The sequence below is a fragment of the Macaca nemestrina genome, chromosome 7 (assembly GCF_043159975.1).
Source record: "Macaca nemestrina isolate mMacNem1 chromosome 7, mMacNem.hap1, whole genome shotgun sequence".
NCBI classification, from domain to species: Eukaryota; Metazoa; Chordata; class Mammalia; order Primates; family Cercopithecidae; genus Macaca; species Macaca nemestrina.
The window spans coordinates 57747214-57768278 of NC_092131.1; the positions used below are offsets into that span (position 1 = coordinate 57747214).

Here is a 21065-nt window from a genome sequence, read left to right on the forward strand (position 1 = left end):
TTCCCATCGATAGGGCACCCTACATCCTCACCAATGTTTGTTTTCTTTTGTCTTTTTGATAATAGCCATCCTAACAGATGTGAGATTATATCTTATTGTGGTTTTGATTTTCCTGATGATTAGTGATTTGGATGCCTTTACATGTATCTGTTGGCTATCTGTATATCTTTGAAAAAAATACATAAAAATACATATTCAGGTCCTTTGCCCTCCCCACCTCTGGCCATTTTTTTTTTTTTTTTTTTTTGAGACAGGGTCTCTGTCACCCAGGCTGAAGTCCAGTGGCATGACCATGGCTCACTGCAGCCTCAAACTCCTGGGCTCAAGCTGTCCTGCCTCAACCTCCAAAGTAGCTGGTATTATAGGCACATGCTGCCATGCCGGGCTTCTTTGCCCATTTTTTTTTTTTTTTTTCTTTGAGACGGAGTCTCGCTCTGTCGCCCAGGCTGGAGTGCAGTGGCGCGATCTCGGCTCACTGCAAGCTCCGCCTCCCGGGTTCACACCATTCTCCTGCCTCAGCCTCCCGAGTAGCTGGGACTACAGGCGCCCACAACCGCGCCCGGCTAATTTTTTGTATTTTTAGTAGAGACGGGGTTTCACCGTGGTCTCGATCTCCTGACCTTGTGATCCGCCCGCCTCGGCCTCCCAAAGTGCTGGGATTACAGGCGTGAGCCACCGCGCCCGGCCCTCTTTGCCCATTTTTATTTATTTTATTGTATCTATTATTATTATTATTTTTTGAGATGGAGTTTCGCTCTTGTTGCCCAGGCTGGAGTGCAGTGGCACGATCTTGGCTCACCTCAACCTCTGCCTCCCGTGTTCAAGTGATTCTCTTGTCTCAGCCTCCTGAGTAGCTGGGATTACAGGCATGCGCCACCACACCTGGCTAATTTTGTATTTTTAGTAGAAATGGGGTTTCTCCATGTTGGTCAGGCTGGTCTCGAACTCCTGACCTCAGGTGATCCACCCGCCTTGGCATCCCAAAGTGCTGGGATTACAGGCGTGAGCCCCCGTGCCTGGCCTTTCTTTGCTAATTTTTTAATCAGCTCATTTGTTATTTTGCTCTTGAATTATATGAATTTCTTACATTTTTTTGGATATTAACCTATTATCAGATATATTTTCTCCAGTTCTGTAGGTTGTCTCTTCATTTCTTTTACTGTGCAGAAGCTTTTTAGTTTGATATAGTCACATTTGTTTAGTTTTGCTTTTGTGCCTGTGCTTTTGGTGCCTTATTAAAAAAAAAAAAAATCATTCCTAATACCAATGTCTTCCCTATGTTTTCTTCCGGGAGTCTTAGTTTTTAATCTAAAATCTTTAATCTTTTAATCTAAATATTTAATCTAGTTCAAGTTAATTTTTGTGAATGGTGTAAAATAGGAGTCCAATTTCATTCTTTTGCATGGGGCTATCCAGTTTTCCCAGCACCATTTATGGAGACTATCTTTACACCTAATCATGTAGTTCATGAGATGGGTGCCTGGAGAAAGAGGCTAACTAACATCCACAGAGCAGGTCATTTTTTTCTACTGATTATTAAAATTGTCCTTGGCCAAGATTTCTCTTCAGTGAGCATTCATATGGAACTTGAATATCTTTACTCTCTGAAACTGTCTTGAAGTGGTCCATTCATACACCTTTCTCCACAGGTCGTTTCCCTGTCCATCTAGCCAAACCATTAGTTGTTGCACATGAAACAGTGTAGATCCATACCTTTGGCCATCTGTCCTTCTAAAATAAGATGAACAACTAGGTGTGGTGTTCAGAGATCTGCCCACTGAGAATATTTTCTTCACCACAGTCCTTCAGGGCCACTCATGAGTGGGGCTCTGGTGCTGTGGCTGTTCAGTTGTGTGTGGTACCAGCATGTTGTGCAGAACCATTTCTAAACCTGGCCTATATTTTTTCTTCTTAGGTCAACTGGTCATAGAGAACTCCCTGTGGGGCTATAGAGGCAGGTTGATAGGAAGGAGGCAATTTAGCAGGCATAGGGGCCATGGGAATTTGAACCACTTGCCTCTGCAACTTATGTGTGCCAGCAGGACCTGTACAACCCTATCTTACAATTTTCCTTGATGATGGAATGCTGCTATATACACCCAATGTTGTGGCTTGATGAGTCAGACACCACCACCCAGTTAATAATGGGTAGTTCATATGGTAACTTAGTGACCTGTGGTCAAGTGTTCAGTCAAAGCCAGAAGCACTTTCTCAAAAGGAGGTTAGTTATGTGCAGAGGGTGGTATAACTTTCCTCCAAAAACCGTGAAGTTCTGTGCTGTGATTTGCCCACATATGCCTTCCAAAGGCTCCATAAAGTATGACTATCTGCTGCAGACAGTTCGATTACCATCAGAGTTTCTGGGTCATGTGACCCAAGTGGCAGGCTTTCCATTCAAAGAAGAATTGAAAATCTGTTTCTGTGCCTGCCCTCATCTAAGGGACATTTTCACTAGAGTATAGCATCGTATGATAGAATATACACAGGGGCCTATGGCATACCAGTGGATATATACTTTACCCAGAGTTGCCGCTCTTTATTTTGGCATTTTCAGTAAGTATAATTTTGGGGTTCAAATTCAGATTGAGCGGTCCACTTACCAGGTTGAAATAGTTTTATGAAAAGTTAAAAGAAATTTTGTCTTTTTGAGACAATCTCACTCTGTTGCCCAGGCTGGAGTGCAGAGGCATGCTCTTGGCTCACTGTAACCTCCGCCTCCCAGATTCAAGTGATTGTTGTGCCTCAGCCACATGAGTAGCTGGGATTACAGGTGTGTCTCACCATGCCTGGTTAATTTTTGTATTTTTAGTAGAGACAGGGTTTCACCATGTTGACCAGGCTGGTCTTGAACTCCTGGCCCCAAGTGATTCACCCACCTCAGCCTCCCAGAGTGCTGGAATTACAGGTGTGAGCCACTGCGCCTGGCCAGGGATTTTTAAAATAAATTTTTGCAGGTAGGATTTGCTAATTAAAGATTTATACATTGGATATTGTGGGGGTGTGGAGAAATCTGCTTCACTTATGAAAGAGCAATAGACATACATGGTTTATTTCTTCTTCTTTTTAATTTCCTTTTTTTTTTTGATTAGAGACTTTTATCTCTAATAAAACATAGGGAGACAAAGTCTCCCTGTGTTGCCCAGGCTGGTCTTGAACTCCTGGGCTCAAATGATCCTCCCACTTTGGCCTCCCAAAATGTTGGGACTACAGGCATGAGCCACTGTGCCCAGCCTAAAAGAAATTTATGTTGAACAGATGTATCATTTAATGGTTACCTAAATTTTAATTTGGAAGTAAAATTAATATGTTACTGAGTTTAATTATTGTTTAACATATAGCATAAAATGATTTCAGAAATCTGTGATAGTTTTTGATAATTTTCTTGGGAACTGTTGCTTGAGTTTTTAAAGAGAATTATTAGGTTATTGCATGCTGGTACCATTTTATAAATTCTGTTACTATCTTTACATCTATCATAAGACTTATCTGCATTTTTTTGTTCTAAGAACAAAAGAACTGCCAATCTTTTATGTAGGAGCTGATGATTTATGTCACAAAAATACCTCTCGTATTTCTAGAATATAACTCTAGATGAACAGGAAAGATATTAACCTATTTAGAAAAAGGTATTTTTGGCTGGGTGTGGTGGCTCACACCTGTAGTCCCAGCTGTTTGCTTAGGCAAGAGAATCACTTGAACACAGGAGGTTGAGGCTGTAGTGAGCCAGGACTGCGCCATCGCACTCCAGCCTGGGTGACAGCAAGACCTTGACAGCCCTTTGGACTTCAAAGGTCTTAAAACAATCATGGCTTAGTCTAGCTAATTTGAATTCTTTGTGGAGAAGTTTCATCTAATTTTTCTAAAAACGATGACATGTATAACTCCTGAAAAGAGGCTTAACTTTCTAGCAAGGGCAAAAATAGGATACATACAGAGGTGGAAATTTAGCTCAATAGAGTAAGGCTAAACAGTAAGGCCTGGAAAGAAAGAAAATGTTGAGACAGGTGAGAATTCTGAGGCTTCAAAAATAGGTCATCTGGGAAGAAGATCTAAGAGTAAGAACAGAATTGCTAGGTGTTTACTCTGTTAGAAGTAAAGAGATGGGAATTCAAGTGTGGTGGTGAATATGAAGTCATTTAGGATATAGGGTGGCAAATTGGCCAAACTTGGTGAGTAAAGTTAAAAATGAGCAGATGATAATCACAAAATAAAATTTATAGGAAATCATAACAGCCTAACATTAGCAGTCTCCTAGGCACTAAAGCAAACCTTGAATGTAGTGTGTGCTCTCAGTAAATGTGCATTGAATGAATGAGATTTCTAAAGTGTCCTCAGTTTGCAAAGTAGATATTGATTAGGAAGGAGAAATTGCTTGGTGGGTAGATTACAGTTGCAACTGGGCAGGATTATTGAGTGTGAGGCAACTGAAGAGTAACACAGTAATTGCTCAGATACAGGAGAAGCTGGTTGCTATACAGAGGTTGCCTTTAAATGAGAGGGTTACAGGCCCTGTGACTTCAGTGCCAGAGATGTTATGGATATAATTATCAATAGGTAACAACTTTATTTTTAAAAATTCTTTTGTATGCTTACATTTTTAATGTAGGAAGTTTTGTCTTTCTTGATATTCTACTAATTGGGTAAATCCTCGTGTTTGTGATTGGTATATTGAATTTTTAATTAATCCAAATTAAAAGCTGTGGGGTGGGTGGGGGAGCAAAAAAAAATTGGTGGAGGCTATCTAAATGACATTTGCTTCTTCATGCAACAAATAGTTAAGAAGCTCCCCACTAGGTCCTAATAAACAGATTTGTATGTATTTGTGTGCATGCATGTATACCTTACTACGTATCCTTGCTGGGTTGACCATTATTATCTTTAAAGGACAAAATTTAAGGTGACATCCTCTTACATGCCACTGTCCTCAGTTTCTAGCTGCCACCTAAATGCTAAAGAACATATTTTGCTGATACCTGTATTGAATATCCTCTTTTAGAAAAAATTCTATTTCTGTACCTTGTTTTCTTTTCTATCACCTGTTTTTCCCCTCTTGACCTAGTCTACTCCACTCTATACAAATAACTATTATTTTATTTTGCACTAGGGAGAGGAAATTCGATGTCAGTATGTTGTGACATGTGCAGGACTTTACTCAGACCGTATTTCAGAGTTGAGTGGCTGCACTCCTGATCCTCGAATTGTACCATTCCGGGGAGATTACCTGCTCTTGAAGCCGGAAAAATGTTATCTTGTAAAAGGAAATATTTATCCGGTAGGTAACGATGCTTCCTACTTCTAATTTTTTTCAAGCAGGTGGTGGTCATAAAGGAGATGAAAACAACTTTCACTTGGGTCAGAAATAAGAGCGATTTTGAAGGACCATTTGTGTAAGCATTTCATCAGTTTCTCTTGCGGTTAAATCCCTAAATCTTTATCCTGGTATCATGGTTATTAAATTGTAATTAATTGCCTGCAGGTACATGTCTCCAGAAAGCATGAGTGCACTATGGGAAGTGCTATCAGGAAGGAACTGAATTCTTCCTTCTCTCTGGTGGAGGGAAAGGGAAAACTTTCCCTTATGGAAGTCCCTGATACCCAACCCTTTTCCTCAGTTCACTATCTATAGGTACAGAAAAGGGATGTGGCCACTCTGTAGTTTCAGGGACTAGAAGACAGAGGTATTTAAATGAAGAGTTCATTTTTCTGTCTGGAACTACCCTGGAAATGATGAATCTCTTAAAATATATTAGGTTGAACCAGATGAAATAGTCAGTATTTGGCTATTTGATATTTTTGACCTTGCCAAAACATGAATTTCATCTGTTTCAACCTCATGTATTTGTACTTTGCAGAAGCCTGCGCTATGAACGTGTATTTTTTTTCTGGCGGCTCTGATTTTACTTTCCAGTCATAGACATCCCTTGTGAAAGACAGAGAATAACCTGAAGTAGGACAGTTCATCTTTTTTTTCCCCTTTATCCAGAAAGATGCATAGATGGAACAATGTATTAGTGTTAATAACATCAGAGTTTCTTTTTTTTTTTTTTTTTGAGACAGAGTCTTACTCTGTCACCCAGGCTAGAGTGCAGTGGCGCGATGTTGGTTCATTGCAACCTCCACCTCCTGGATTTAAGCAATTCTCATGCCTCAGCCTCCCAAGTAGCTGGGATCACAGGTGCACACCACCATGCCAGGCTAGTTTTTGTATTTTTAGTAGAGACAGGGTTTTACAATGTTGGCCAGGTTGGTTTTGAACTCCAGATCTCAAGTGATCCTCCCGCCTTGGCCTCCCAAAGTGTTGGGATTACAGGCGTGAGCCACTGTGCCTGGCCAGCATCAGGGTTTCTTGTGTGCATTTCTAAGCAGAAGCATGTTAATGGAAAAGTATATCTGAGTACAGCTCACAATACAAATTAAATGCATGGGAAGAAAGTGTTTTATGTTACCAATTGAATGTTTGCATCTCTGATAACATGGAATGTGAAATGAGGCTGTTATTTACTATGTTAAATTTATAGGTCCCAGATAGCCGGTTTCCTTTCCTAGGAGTTCACTTCACACCAAGGATGGATGGCAGTATTTGGCTAGGTCCTAATGCAGTTCTTGCCTTTAAACGAGAGGGTTACAGACCCTTTGACTTCAGTGCCACAGATGTTATGGATATAATTATTAATAGGTAATGTTATTTATTCTTAAAAATGATTTTATGTGCCTATATTTTCAATGTGGGAAGTTTTGTCTTTCTTGATATTCTACTTATTGGGTAAATCCCCATTTTTGTGATTGGTATATTGAATTTTGTATTAATTCAAATTAAAAGTTTTAGAGTGGATGGAGTCACCAAAAAAAAAAAAAAAGAGCTTTGTGGAATAAGCATAACATTTTAACTATTTCAAGAAAATTCTGATGAGCCAGGGTAATGTCTTGGTTAAAAAGAAGATAAGACCGGCCAGGCATGGTGGCTCACACCTGTAATCCCAGCACTTTGGGAGGCCAAGGCAGGTGGATCACGAGGTTAGGAGACCAAGACCATCCTGGCTAACACGGTGAAACCCTGTCTCTACTAAAAATACAAAAAATTAGCCAGGCATGGTGGCAGGCGCCTGTAGTCCTAGCTTCTTGGGATGCTGAGACAGGAGAATGGCATGAACCCAGGGGACAGAGCTTGCAATGAGCTGAAATCACTGCCTCTGCACTCCAGCTTGGGCGACAGAGCAAGACTCTGTCTCAATCAATCAATCAATCAATAAAAAATTAAAAAATGAAAAGAAGATAAGGCCAAGAGTCATTCATATATCTGGCAATCTAAATCTTGTATTGCTAACTTTCCAGTTTTATTTGGGGGTGGAAAATAGATTCTCTCAAAATCAGTAGACGGCTATTTTAATAAAATCATTTTGAGCCAGTCTCCATCATTTTGTAAGCCACTGGAGAAATTACTGATGACCAAAGTAATTTCCTTGTGTAGGAAACGAACAATACAATTGTGTTGACCTAAGATACAGATTCTTTACTATTGTAAGAAATAACTGAATTAGGTGTTTAGTTTGAATTAGGTATTTTGTTTGGTCCTTTTAGCAATGTTTCTCTCTAAAGGGTTTCACATGAAAATTACTAGATTTTCATGTTTAAATCACTAGATTTAAAGCTATACTTGAGTTTCACCCTCCATGGATTCTGAAACAGAAAGTTTAGGATGGAGCTTCCTGGCACGTGTACTTGTAAAAATATATACATATATGCATCTAGGCTTTGCAGAGTCTCACTTGAAAATCATAACTAAAGGTTTTTTTGTTTTGTAATTTTGAGACAGGGTCTTACTTTGTCACTCGCTGCAGCCTCAACCTCCTGGGATCGATCAGTTCTCCCACTTCACCATCCAAGTAGCTGGAACTACAGGCAGATGCTACCATGCCCAGATAATTTTTGTGTTTTCTGTAGAGACAGGGTTTGCCACGTTACACAGGCTGATCTTGAACTCCTGGGTTCAAGCAATCCACCTGCCTTGGCCTCCCAAAGTGCTGGGATTATAGACATGAGCCACCACACCCTGCCTCAACAACTAAAGTATTTTACCTCTGGCTGACTAAGGAAAACAAGGATAGATGTCCCATTTCTTTCATACACTGCCTTTTAGGTGTGTTGAAGGCATGTAATATTTGCATTAGAGAGCCTTGATATTGGCAGGCTTTATAGAGTTCTAGTTTGAAACCCCTCCTTGGGAATTTGAGTTTAGAAGGTGTTTACCTCTGTATTTTTTTTTTTTTTTGAGTCAAAGTCTCACTGTTGCCCAGGCTGAAGTGCAGTGGCACAATCATTGGCTACTGCAGCCTCAAACTCCTGGGCTTAAACGAGCCTCCCATGTCAGCCTCCCTAGTAGCTGGAACTACAAGCACACACCACCATGCCCAGCTCTGTTTACCTCCTGAGCTGATGAGGTTTGCTTCTTATATTGGCCAAAAGTTGATTTTCATTGATCGATCGATTGATTGAGAGAGGGTCTCTCTGTGTTGCCCAGGCTGGAGTGCAGTGGCACAATCTCAGCTCACTGCAACCTCTTCCTCCCAGGTTCAAGCAATTCTCCTGCCTCAGCCTCTTGATTAGCTGGGATTACAGGCGTGCACCACCATGCCTGGCTAATTTTTGTATTTTTGGTAGAGACAGGGTTTTGCCATGTTGGCCAGGCTGGTTTCGAACTCATGACCTCAAGTGATCTGCCTGCCTTGACCTCCCAAAGTGTCGGGATTACAGGCGTGAGCCACCACTCCTTGCCTTGATTTTCTTTTAATCTGTAGTTTTTCTGACTTTGCCTAGATTTTTGTGATGACATAAAAAAAAAGAATCTAATAATTGTAAAGGTATTTTAGAGTAATAAAGAATTCCTTTGTCTCATAAAGATTTGTTTTGCTTTGTTTTCAGTGGCTTGATTAAACTGGCATCCCAGAATTTTTCCTATGGAGTTACTGAAATGTATAAAGCGTGTTTTCTTGGTGCAACAGTGAAGTATCTTCAAAAATTCATCCCTGAAATTACTGTCAGTGATATACTTAGGTAAGGAAAAGTGATAAGGAGTGTAAATACAGTCCTGACCTGTGTGAACTTGGGGGTGGGTCTGACTTGGTGATTAGTAAGCACCATTTCAGAGCCAGTCTGCATTGCACTGAATTTTCGTTTGCTCTCTTTCCCAACATGTTGTTGAATTCCCTTTGCAGTGCATTTATTGGTCATTGCTACATCATGGCCCTTAGTGCCGGTCCATTTATAATTATCTAGACTCCCTTACAACTCTAATCTGAAATCTCCATGACAGCTTTATTGTGATGCTACCTTAGCCTTTTTGTCTAGCTATCACTTATGACAAAAACAACTTGCCTGAATTTTTAAAAATCTCTCTGGCCAGTTACTCTTGTGATTCCAAAGTCTTTTGGCTTTAATTTTATATAAGATTATTGATCAGTGTGTTAACTAATTAGGTAATAAGCACATTAAAACATTGTATTTTGATTGATTCTTAAAACTTAAAAAAAAAAAAACTTTTAGGTTTGGGGGTACATGTGAAGGTTTCTACATAGGTAAACACATGTCATGGGGCTTATTGTACATATTATTTTATCACCCAAATATTAAGCCCCGTACCCAATAGTTATCTTTTCTGCTTCTCTCCCTCCTCCCTCCCTCCCCACTTAAGTAGACTGCAGTGTCTGTTGTTTCCTTCTTTGTGTTCATGTGTTCTCATCATTTAGCTCCTACTTGTGAGTGAGAACACGTGGTATTTGGTTTTCTGTTCCTGTGTTAATTTGCTAAGGATAATAGCCTCCAACACCATTAAAACCTGTTAGAAACACACTCCTAGACCTGGCATCTCACCTTGCTTCTTCTCTACTTCTTTTGTTCTTTCTTGGGCCTTATTGTACTCAGGGACTCTACTTTGAGGATAGAAGTGGAAAGCAGCATGGTAACAATCAGAGTCCTTGCTACAAGGGTATGGGGCAAAGTAAGAACAACTTACATCTTTTTTTTTTTTTTTTTTGAAATGGAGTTTCGCTCTTGTTGTCCAGGCTGGAGTGCAATGGCACCATCTCAGCTCACTGCAACCTCTGCTTCCTGGGTTAAAGCGATTCCCCTACCTCAGCCCCCTGAGTACCTGGGATTACAGGCATGCGCCACCATGCCCGGCTAATTTTGTATTTTTAGTAGAGACAGGGTTTCTCCTGTTAGCCAGGCTGGTCTTGAACTCCGGACCTCAGGTGATCCACATGCTTCAGTCTCCCAAAATGCTGGGATTACAGGCGTGGGCCACCACACCCGGCCACATCTTTTATTCTTAAAGATAAAAGACTTTTCGCATGGTGGCTCACACCTGTGAGGTGGGTGGATCACCTGAGGTCAGGAGTTTGAGACCAGCCTGGCCAAAATGGAGAAACCTCGTCTCTACTAAAAATACAAAATTAGCCAGGCATGGTGGCACATGCCTGTAATCACAGCTATTTGGGAGGCTGAGGCAGGAGAATCGCTTGAACCTGGGAGGTGGAGGTTGCAGTGAGCTGAGATCACGCCATTGCACTCCAACCTGGACAACAAGAGCAAAACTCCGTCTCACACACACACACACACACACACACACACACACACACACACACAAAGATAAAAAATTTTCTAGACTTGATCTGTAGATTATTCTTAATTCTACACAAACCTATTTTTTTTCCTTCTTTGGTAATGCGTTTAGTGTTCACCTTTTTTCCTGAGCAAGCCATTTGTTAGGCCTAATCAGCAGTGTACTTTGAGGTACTCTCACCCTGCATTTACAGTCCATCCCTCCATGAATCTTCTGAGCACTAGATATCTGCTTTCTCTGTAACAGCTGCTGAACTAGCCTGGTAAAAAATGTCAGCAGACTTGACTGTGTATCTGTGAAGAGAGCAATAATCATGTCAGCTGTCTCCCTTGGGGGAGCGTCCTGGTTTAAATCTGACTCTAATGTACCATTCTGAGACCAGCATGTTTGAATCCTTAGAAGAACTATTAAAACTCAGTTAATGTTTTTACTCTTATCTCTTTCACTCCTCTACTTACCTTCTGAAATAGAAGGAATAAAAATATGTAGCCATTATTTTCTTTCACTCACTTATAAATAAGGGCTTTTATGTTTTCGGTGATCTGCTTTAGCAAACTTGTGATGTTTTATATCTGAAAATAGACTGGTCAAATCTGGTTTCTATTACTGCTATTAATATTCCTTGGAAAGCAAATGAAGTGAGCATAGTGAATTCTGTGTAAAAATAGTTGCAGTGAATTCACTGCCTGTATTCAGTTACCACCCTTTCATAGAAGCCTGAGGAAAACTTTTTAGACCACTGGATTTCATATGGTAGAACTGGACTTTGGGCTTGTGGATATTAGTGAACTCTCCTGTCTTTGGCTGTACGGGTGTGAATTTCAGTTACCAGTTTCTTTGGCATGTTGTGGAAACGGGCACAGCACTGTAGGCAGGTGCATTTGGGGACAAATTCAACCCAATCACAGATTTCTCTCTTTAAAGAGAGAAAAACTGACTAATTCAGCACTTACTTTCGCTTCGTCTCTTGATTCCTATAGTTATTAAGTGCAGGAAATTATTAATAACAAATAGGAAGTTGTAGAAGATACGTTTTTGGGTTTCTCGGGGGAAGATATGTTTGATACCATTTGTATAAGTTTTAAAACAAGTATAGCAAAACCATATATTACTTACAGATTACACATGTAGTATGAAAATAAAAACGAGCAGAGGAGTGATAAACACCTAATTCAGGAGAGTGATTACCTCTGGGGAGGGAAGAGAATGGGATTTTGAGAGTTCTACAGAGGCTTCTATCATATTGGTAATGCTTTATTTCTTAAGCTGTTTGAGAAGAAACTGGATATTCATTGTGTTATTCTCTGTTCCTTATTATAACCTGAAATATTAAATAATAAAAATAAGATCAATAGACTTTTTTTTTTTTTTTTTTTTGACACAGAGTCTCGCTCTGTTGCTAGGCTAGAGTGCAGAGGTGTGATCTCAGCTTAGTGCAACCTCCGACTCCCTGGTTCAAGCTATTCTCCTGCCTCAGCCTCCTGAGTAGCTGGGATTACAGGCACGCGGCATGACGCCCAACTAATTTTTGTGGTTTTGTTTGTTTGTTTGTTTTTTGATTTTTCAGATGGAGTCTTGCTCTGTCACCCAGGCTGGAGTGCAGTGGCGCAATCTCGGCTCACTGCAAGCTCGGCCTCCCGGGTTCACCCCATTCTCCTGCCTCAGCCTCCCGAGTAGCTGGGACTACAGGCACCCACCACTACGCCCGGATAATTTTTTGTATTTTTAGTAGAGACGGGGTTTCATCGTGTTAGCCAGGATGGTCTCGATCTCCTGACCTCGTGATATGCCCGCCTCGGCCTCCCAAAGTGCTGGGATAATTTTTGTATTTTTAGTAGAGACGGTTTCATCGAGAGCCAGGAAGGTCTTGATCTCCTGACCTCGTGATCCTCCTGCCTCGGCCTCCCCAAGTGCTGGGATAATTTTTGTATTTTTAGTAGAGACGGTTTCATCGAGAGACAGGATGGTCTTGATCTCCTGACCTCATCATCCTCCTGCCTCGGCCTCCCCAGGTGCTGGGATAATTTTTGTATTTTTAATAGAGATGGTTTCATCAAGAGCCAGGATGGTCTCAATCTCCTGACCTCGTGATCCTCCTGCCTCGGCCTCCCAAAGTGCTGGGATTACAGCAGTGAGCCAATGCGCCTGGCCAAGATCAAGACTTTTCCACAGCTTGAAGCCTAAGTCTTGCCTTGTCTCATTTGTCTTGCAACCAGTATATTAAACCATAAATGCCCTTAGTATTGCAGTGAAAGCACATCAGGCAGTAGTAGATAGTAAAAGATAGTTGAAGCAACACTTTCAGTGGGGTGTGTTTCCCAGGATGGTGTCCTTAAATTTCAGTAACTACTAAAGGGCACCCAGGTTGACTTCTCATTGCTTAGCCAGAGCATTTTGGGCAATAATTTACTGGTGAACATTAGATTGGAATATAAAGTTATGATCTGTTAAATATTTGCATTAGATAAACTTCTCATTTTTAAAAGAGTCTCTGAGACTTTTAATGTTAGCTCTAGGCCAGGCACAGTGGCTCGTGCCTGTAATCCTAGTGCTTTGGGAGGCTGAGGTGGGAGGATCACTTGAGCCTAGGAGTTTGAGACTAGCCTGGGCAATATAGTGAGACGCCATCTCTACCATTTTTTTTTTTTAATTAGCCGGGCGGGTGGTGCACGCCTTTAGTTGTAGCTGCTAGAGAGGCTTAAGTGGGAAGATCCCTTGAGCCCAGGAGGCTGAAGTTACAGTTAGCCATATTGCACCACTGTCCTCCAGCCTAGGGGAGAGAACAAGACCCTGTCTCGAAAAAAAAAAATGTGTGTGTGTGTATATATATAGCTCTAAACTTTAAAAATTTGTTCTGTAATTAATTTTGACATGTTAATCTTAACAGCAGTTTGTATCTGTTAGCACCGTATAGATGTAAAAGACGAAGACATATATGTTACAATTTCCCCTTTTTCAATTTGGAAAATGTCTCCTATGGGGAATTCTAGAGTAAACTTTCAGGCAAGATATTTTCATAGCAAGTGATAACTAGACTGTGTGAAACACAAAGGTGCAAAACTCAAACATTTCTACAATAAAGTTGTAATGGCTTATGGTGGTCTAGATTAGGGTTTCTCAGTCTTGATGCTATTGACATATTGAGCCAAATAATATTTATTGTGGAGGACTGTCCAGTTCATTGTATAATTTTTTGTATTTTTTTTTTAGACGGAGTCTCACATTGTTACCTGGGCTGTAGTGCAGTGGCGCCATCTCGACTCACTGCAACCTCCGCCTCCCGGGTTCAAACGATTCTCCTGACTTAGCCACCTGAGTAGCTGGGATTACAGGCACCTGCCACCACGCCTGGCTAATTTTTTGTATTTTTAGTAGAGATGGGGTTTCACCATGTTGGCCTGGCTGGTCTCAAACCCCTGACCTCAGGTAATCCACCTGCCTTGGCCTCCCAAAGTGCTAGGATTACAGGCGTGAGCCACCATGCCTGGCTGTTGTAGAATGTTTAACAGTATCCCTAGCCTCGACTCATTCTCCTAATTGTGACAACCAAAAATGTGTCGACATTGCCAGATGTCCTTGGGGGGCGAAATCTCCCTTGGTTGAGAACCACTAGTGTAGAAAATTTGGTAACCTTCACACTACAAAATACTAATAAGAGTCTGGAGGAAATATGATAAACATCCTTGAAGTACATATAGCTGAGAGTAAGGGAAAGTAAGGGGCATCCCAGAGCAAAAAACAAAAACAAAATTAAAATTCATACTAAAAGGAGTTGGTGCTGATGCTGACTTGGAGAGGTGGGGATGGTTTGCTAATTTTAATAACTGAGAGGCTTGAGTTATATTTTTAATTTATGTGTGACTCACATATAAAATATATAGATCTTAATTGCTTAGTAAATTTTGGTAATTGTACAAACCATATCCACCACACAAAACAAGATATAGGACATTAGGGACTTGTATTTTAATTGCCACTCAAGTGCTGAAAAAGAAATCTTGGGTGTATACAAGGTAGAAAGTTGGAACTGAGACTCTTAAGTAAGGCCCCCTAGAGACTCTTGAAAGGCTATACCCTCAGAAGAAAGGAAGTCTGGAAAAAAAATTCCCCTTGGCACTGGGAAGTATTAAGGAACTTTGTCTATTTTGGTGGTGGGGAGTAGGAGGAATCTTCCCAAAAATCTGGAATCCCTCGAAGTGCTTAGATTTTGAATGTATACCACCAGCTTGGTTTAGGAGCTGTAAGCTAACAAATTAACTGAAAAAGTGGAGCCAGACATTTCTGGATCCTGCTTCAATCTCTCTCCCTCTCTCTCTCTCTCTGTCTGTCTATCTTCTTCTCTCTCCTTCTCTCTCCCTTCCTTCCCTCCCCACCCTCTCTAATTCAAATAAATTAGCAAGACTAAAAATCAGGTAATTTGGCCACAAAGTGACTACTGACACTAAGCAATTATTGGTTTATAATTATTTAAAAAAAAATTTTTTTTTAAGAGTCTCGCTGTCTCCCAGGCTGGAGTGCAGTGGTGCAATCTCAGCTCACTACAACTTCCGCCTCCTGGGTTTAGGTGGCTCTCCTGCCTCAGCCTCCCAAGTAGCTGGGATTACAGGCATGTGCCACCATGGCTGGCTGATTTTCTTTTTTCCTATTTTTAGTAGAGATGGGATTTTACCATGTTGGCGATGCTGGTCTTGGACTGCTGACCTCAAGTGATCTACCCGCCTTGCCCTCCCAAAGTGCTGGGATTACAGGTGTGAGCCACCGCACCTGGAAAATTTTTAAGAATCTTTTAAAAATAAATACACATTGAGGCTGGGCAGGGTGGCTCATGCCTATAATCTCAGCACTTTGCGAGGCCAAGGTGGGTGGATTGCTGGGCCCTGGGCAACATAGTGAGCAACATGTTGGTCACTATGTTGCTTGGGCAGCCTGGGCAACATAGTGAGATCAGCCTGGCAGAAGAATCGCTTGAACCTGGGAGGCAGAGGTTGCAGTGAGCCGAGATCACACAATTGTACCCCAGCCTGGGTGACAGAGTGAGACTCCATCTCAAAAATAAAATAAAATAAGACATGGAAAAGAAAACTGAGAAGATTCCAGCCTATCTCTCATAGCTGTTACAAAGAAATTGAGAAGAGGCAATCCTTTGAGGAGAGAGTACTTAAAAATTTTCGAGAATTGACAAAAAGACATCAAATTCAAGATGTACAGTGCATCCCATCTGAGTAAATAAAACTAAATACAAGATGGAAATAGACTTCCAATTCAGTAGAGAAGAGAAAAAAGAACATAGAAAACTCAATAAGTGAAGAAAGAGGAGATAGAAACCTTAGAAAATCAGGTTAGATAGCATAAAATAATATGGTAGAAATCAAGCATATCAGTAATTACAGTAAATGTAAATGTATTTAATAGTTAAGACAGATTATCAGGTTGGGTTTTTAAAAATCTATGTGCTAGAAAAATGCTTTTATTACTATTATTTTTTTAAGATAGGATCTCGCCCTGTCACCCAGGCTGGAGTGGAGTGCAGTAATGTGATCATAGCTCACTGCAACTTTCAACTCCTGGGTTCAAGCCATCCTCCTGCCTCAGCCTCCCAAATAGCTAGGACAACAGGTGTGCACCACCACACCTGCCTAGTTATTACTATTTTCCTAGAGACAGAGTCTCCCTATATTGTCCAGGCTGGTCTGGAACTCCTGGGCTCAAGTGATTCTCCAGCCTCATCCTCCAAAAGCATTGGGATTATAGGCATGAGCCACTCTGCCTGGTCTGGACTTATATTTTTAGATTAGCAGTAGAGTTTTATAAAATACTAGATTGTTCCATCATATTTGGAACTGGCTGAAGATGCCTGTTACAGCTTTCATAGCTGTTTTCCCAACCCGTAGTGTAATGCTTGACATATGACAATAATGTAATACAAGACTTCTCATGAATGTGTGTATTTAATTACACATTCACCTGTTCTTGTTTCTGGACATATTTTTTTTTTTCTTTTTTTGAGACGGAGTATCACTCTATCACCCAGGCTGGAGTGCAGTGGCGCAATCTTGGCTCACTGTAACTTCTGCCTCCCAGGTTCAAGTGATTCTCCTGCCTCAGCCTCCCAAGTAGCTGGTATTACAAGCATGCACCACGATGGCTGGCTAATTTTATATTTTTAGTTAGAGAGGAGGCTTCACTATGTTGGCCAGGCTGGTCTCGAACTCCTGACCTCAAGCGATCCACCCCTCAGGCCTCCCAAAGTGTGGGATTGGGCTTGAGCCACCCTGCCCAGGATATATTTAAGCATCTAGGATGTACATTCCCATTAAGTTTAGCTACAAACATAGCAAAATACATGGCTAATATGTAACACATTAGCTATATTTGTAGCTAAATTAATGATATGTTAAATGTAGCTGAATTGAGTGGCAGTAGGGTGAGGGATGGGAAATTACTTATTACGTACAATGTACACTATTTGGATGATGGTTACACTAAAAGCCCAGACTTCACCTCTAAGTAATATATTCCTGTATCAAAACTGTACTCAGACTGGGCACGGTGGCTCACACCTGTAATCATAGCACTTTGGGAGGCTGAGACAGGTGGATCACCTGAGGTCAGGAGTTCAAGACCAGCCTGGCCAACATGGCAAAACCACGTCTTTACTGAAAATACAAAAATTAGCCAGGGGTGGTGCTGCGTGCCTGTAATCCCAGCTACTCGGGAGGCTGAGGCAGGAGAATCGCATGAAACCGGGAAGCTGAGGCAGGAGAATCATGTGAACCCGGGAGGCAGACGTTGCATTGAGCTGAGATCACACCACTGCACTACACTCCAGCCTGGGTGACTGAGCGAGACTCCGTTTCAAAAAAAAAAAGCACTTGTATCCCCTAAATTTATACAAATTTTTAGAAAGAGAATTTGCTGATATTAACTTATTGAGTCACTGGCTCTTTCAGTTGTTAAAACAATTAAAAGTTAAAAGAATTAGAAGTTAGCTTGTCACAATGGTGTGTGCCCATAGTCCCAGCTCCTACGTGGGCTGAAGTGGGAGGATCACTGGAGCCCAGCATTTCAAGGCTGAGATGAGCTGTGCTCATGCCACTGCACTCCAGCCAGTCTGGGTGACAAAGTGAGACTCTATCTCTTTAAAAATAAAAATTAAAAAAAATAGAAATTTTAAATTTTAACTTAAAGCCAAAAGTTTCTAGCCTTATTAAATACCTACTATGTGCAAGACACAAATCTACACATGTGGGCGATGTAGGGATGTTGACGCCATACTTGCCCTCAAGACATTTATGGTTTATGTTACCTGAGATTTTTTTTCTTTACTTTTTCTTTTTCTTTTTTTTTTTTTTTTTTTTTTGGAGATGGAGTTTCGCTCTTGTCGCCCAGGCTGGAGTGCAATGGTGCAATCTCGACTCACTGCAACCTCCACCTGCTGGGTTCAAGCGATTTTCCTGCCTCAGCCTCCTGAGTAACTGGGATTACAGGTGCCTGCCGCCACGCGCAGCTAATTTTTGTATTTTTAATAGAGACAAGGTTTTGCCATATTGGCCAGGCTGGTCTGGAACTCCTGACCTCAGGTGATCCACCCGCTTTAGCCTTCCAAAGTTCTGGGATTACAGGCGGGAGCCACTGTGCCCGGCCGAGATTTCAAATAATAATACTTATTTCAATTTGAAGTATTCTGCGGGGAAAGCATATGTAATTCTACAAAGAAAAACCCTGAAGTTGCCTTAAGTGCTGAAAAGGGAACGTGAAAAATTTGGAAGTTTAAACATTTCATGTTAATACTTGTTTGAACTAAAATGAGATCCTAAGAAAAACATCATTATCATGTATTTATTTATTTATTTGAGAGGGTCTCACTCTGTCCCCCAGACTGGAGTGCAGTGGTGTGATCACCGCTCAACTGTAGCCTCTACCACTGTGAGCTCAAGGGATCCTCCCACCTCTGCCTGCCCAGTAGCTGGGACTACAGACACTCAGACACTCACCACCACGCCTGACTGATTTTTTTTTTTTTTTTAACTCGTAAATACGGGGTTTCACCATGTTGCCCAGGCTGGTCTCAAACTCCTGAGTTCAAGTATCCGCCTGCTTTGGCCTCCCAAAGTTCTAGGATTACAAACATGAGCCACCGTGCCTAGCCAGAAAAACATTATTATTATTATTATTTTAAAATTTGGATTGTCAGATTTTGAATATGTGGACAAGAGTATAGGGGACATTGAGAACATAATTTTTGTTTGTAAGAAAAATAAGTGTAGACATTTTTAACTGTGGTTAATCACTTGTAACCTCTATGTGCTTAGAAGGAGCAAAGGGAATGCACTGACTAACTAACTATACAGCAGAGTTTTACATTGGACACTCAACATCAGTGGCTGGTCCTGATGTTGAGGGGAGAAATGCTACTTCGATGACTTCAGATAAAGTATAAATAGTATATAAAATAGGCCACATACCAGCTGATACACATATGCATCTCTACCCCAAAAAGTTTCAGCTTTCAGTCCTGTCCCTTCTTTTTGTGTTCTATGTGGTATATCTGATTCTTTAAGTGTTGTTGTTGTTGTTGTTGTTTTTAATGGGTGCCTAGTAGGTATATATATTTATGGGGTACATGAGATATTTTGGTACAGGCATGTAAATCACATCATGGAAAATTGGTTGTTCATTCCTTCAAGCATTTATCCTTTGTCTTACAAACAATTCAATTACACTCTTAGTTATTTTTAAATGTACAACTAAATTATTGACTATAGTCTCCCTGTTGTGCTATCAAATACTAGGTCTTATTCATTTCATTGTTTCTATTTTTGGGGGGAGGTATCCATTAACCATCCCCACCTCCCCTGTAAAACCCCACTCCACACTACCTTTTGCAGCCTCTGGTAACAATCTTGCTGTCTTATGCTCTATGTGTTCAATTGTTTTGATTTTTGGATCCCACTAATAAGCATGAAAAGATGATATTTGTCTTTCTGTGCCTGGCTTATTTCACTTAACATAATGACCTCCATGTTAATGCAAATGGCAGGATCTCATTCTCTTTTGTGGCTGAATAGTACTCCATTGTGTATAGGTACCACATTTTATGTATTCATTCATCTGTTGATGGACACCTAGGTTGCTTCCAAGGAAACCTTGGCTATTGTGAATACTGCTGTAGTAAACATGGAAATTCAGATATCTCTTTGATATACTCATTTTCTTTCTTTTGGGTATATATCCAGCAGTAGGATTGCTGGATCATATAACTCTATTTTCAGCTTTTTGAGGAACCTCCAAACTATTCGCCATAGTGGTTGTACTAATTTACATCCCCATCAACAGTGTATGAGGGTTCCCATTTCTCTGTATCTTCACCAGCATTAGTTATTGCCTGTCTTTTGAATAAAAGCCATTTTAACTGAGGTGAGATGATATCTCATTGTAGTTTTGATTTGCATTTCTCTGATGATCAGTGATGTTGAGCACCTTTTCATATGCCTGTTTGCCATTGGTATGTCTTCTTTTGAGAAATGTCTATTCAGATATTTTGCCCATTTTAAAATTGGATTATTAAATTTTTTTCCTATAGAGTTGTTTGAGCTTCTTATATATTCTAGTTATTAATCCCTTGTCAGATGAGTAGTTTGCAAATATTTTCTCCCATTCTGTGGGTTGTCGGTTCACTTTGTTGATTGTTTCCTTTGCTGTGGAAAAGCTTTTTAACTTGATGTGATCCCATTCAGGACCATATTGTTTAATTTCTATGTGTTTATATAGTTTCCAAAATTCCTCTTGTGATTGATTTGTAGTTTTATTCCATTGTGGTCAGAGAAGATGCTTGATATTATTCCAAATTTTTTGAATGTTTTAAGACTTGTTTTATGACCTAACATATGGTCTATCCCTGAGAGTGATCCATGTGCTGAGGAGAAAAATGTGTATTCTGCAGCCATTGGATGAAATGTTCTGTAAATATCTATTAGGTCTATTTGTTCTGTAGTGTAGATTAAGTCTGACATTTCTTTGTCGAAGTTCTGTCTGGGAGATCTGTCCAACACTGAAAGTGGGGTGTTGAAATCTCCAGCAATTACTATATTGGGGTCTATCTCTTTAGCTGTAATAATATTTGCTTTATATAGCTGGGTACTCCAGTGTTGGGTGCATATATATTTGCAATCGTTATGTCCTCTTGCTGAATTGACTCCTTTATCATTATATTATAATCTTCTTTGTCTCTTCTTACAGTTTTTGTCTTGCAATCTGTTTTGTCTGATATCAGTATAGCTATTCTAGCTATTCCTGCTCTTTTTTCATTTCCATTGTTATGAAGTATCTTTTTCTATCCCTTTATTTTTAATCTGTGTATATCTTTATAGGTGAGGTGTGTTTCTTTTAGGCAACAGATCATTGGGTCTTGTTTTTTCATTCATTCAGCTACTCTATGTCTTTTGAG

The 21065-nt window shown here is 40.5% G+C and overlaps 1 protein-coding gene across 5 annotated transcripts in view; it reads left to right on the forward strand.

The window, feature by feature from the left end:
• The window catches only part of LOC105481842 (L-2-hydroxyglutarate dehydrogenase), a 109556-nt gene that overhangs the window by 41584 nt on the left and 46907 nt on the right, over positions 1–21065 (forward strand). For all 5 annotated transcript variants that reach the window (XM_011741630.3, XM_011741631.3, XM_071100210.1 and 2 more), the window contains 3 exons: positions 5105–5272; positions 6519–6676; positions 8920–9051. In XM_011741630.3, coding sequence (XP_011739932.1) covers positions 5105–5272; positions 6519–6676; positions 8920–9051 — 458 coding nt within the window. The remainder of the gene's footprint in view (positions 1–5104; positions 5273–6518; positions 6677–8919; positions 9052–21065) is intronic.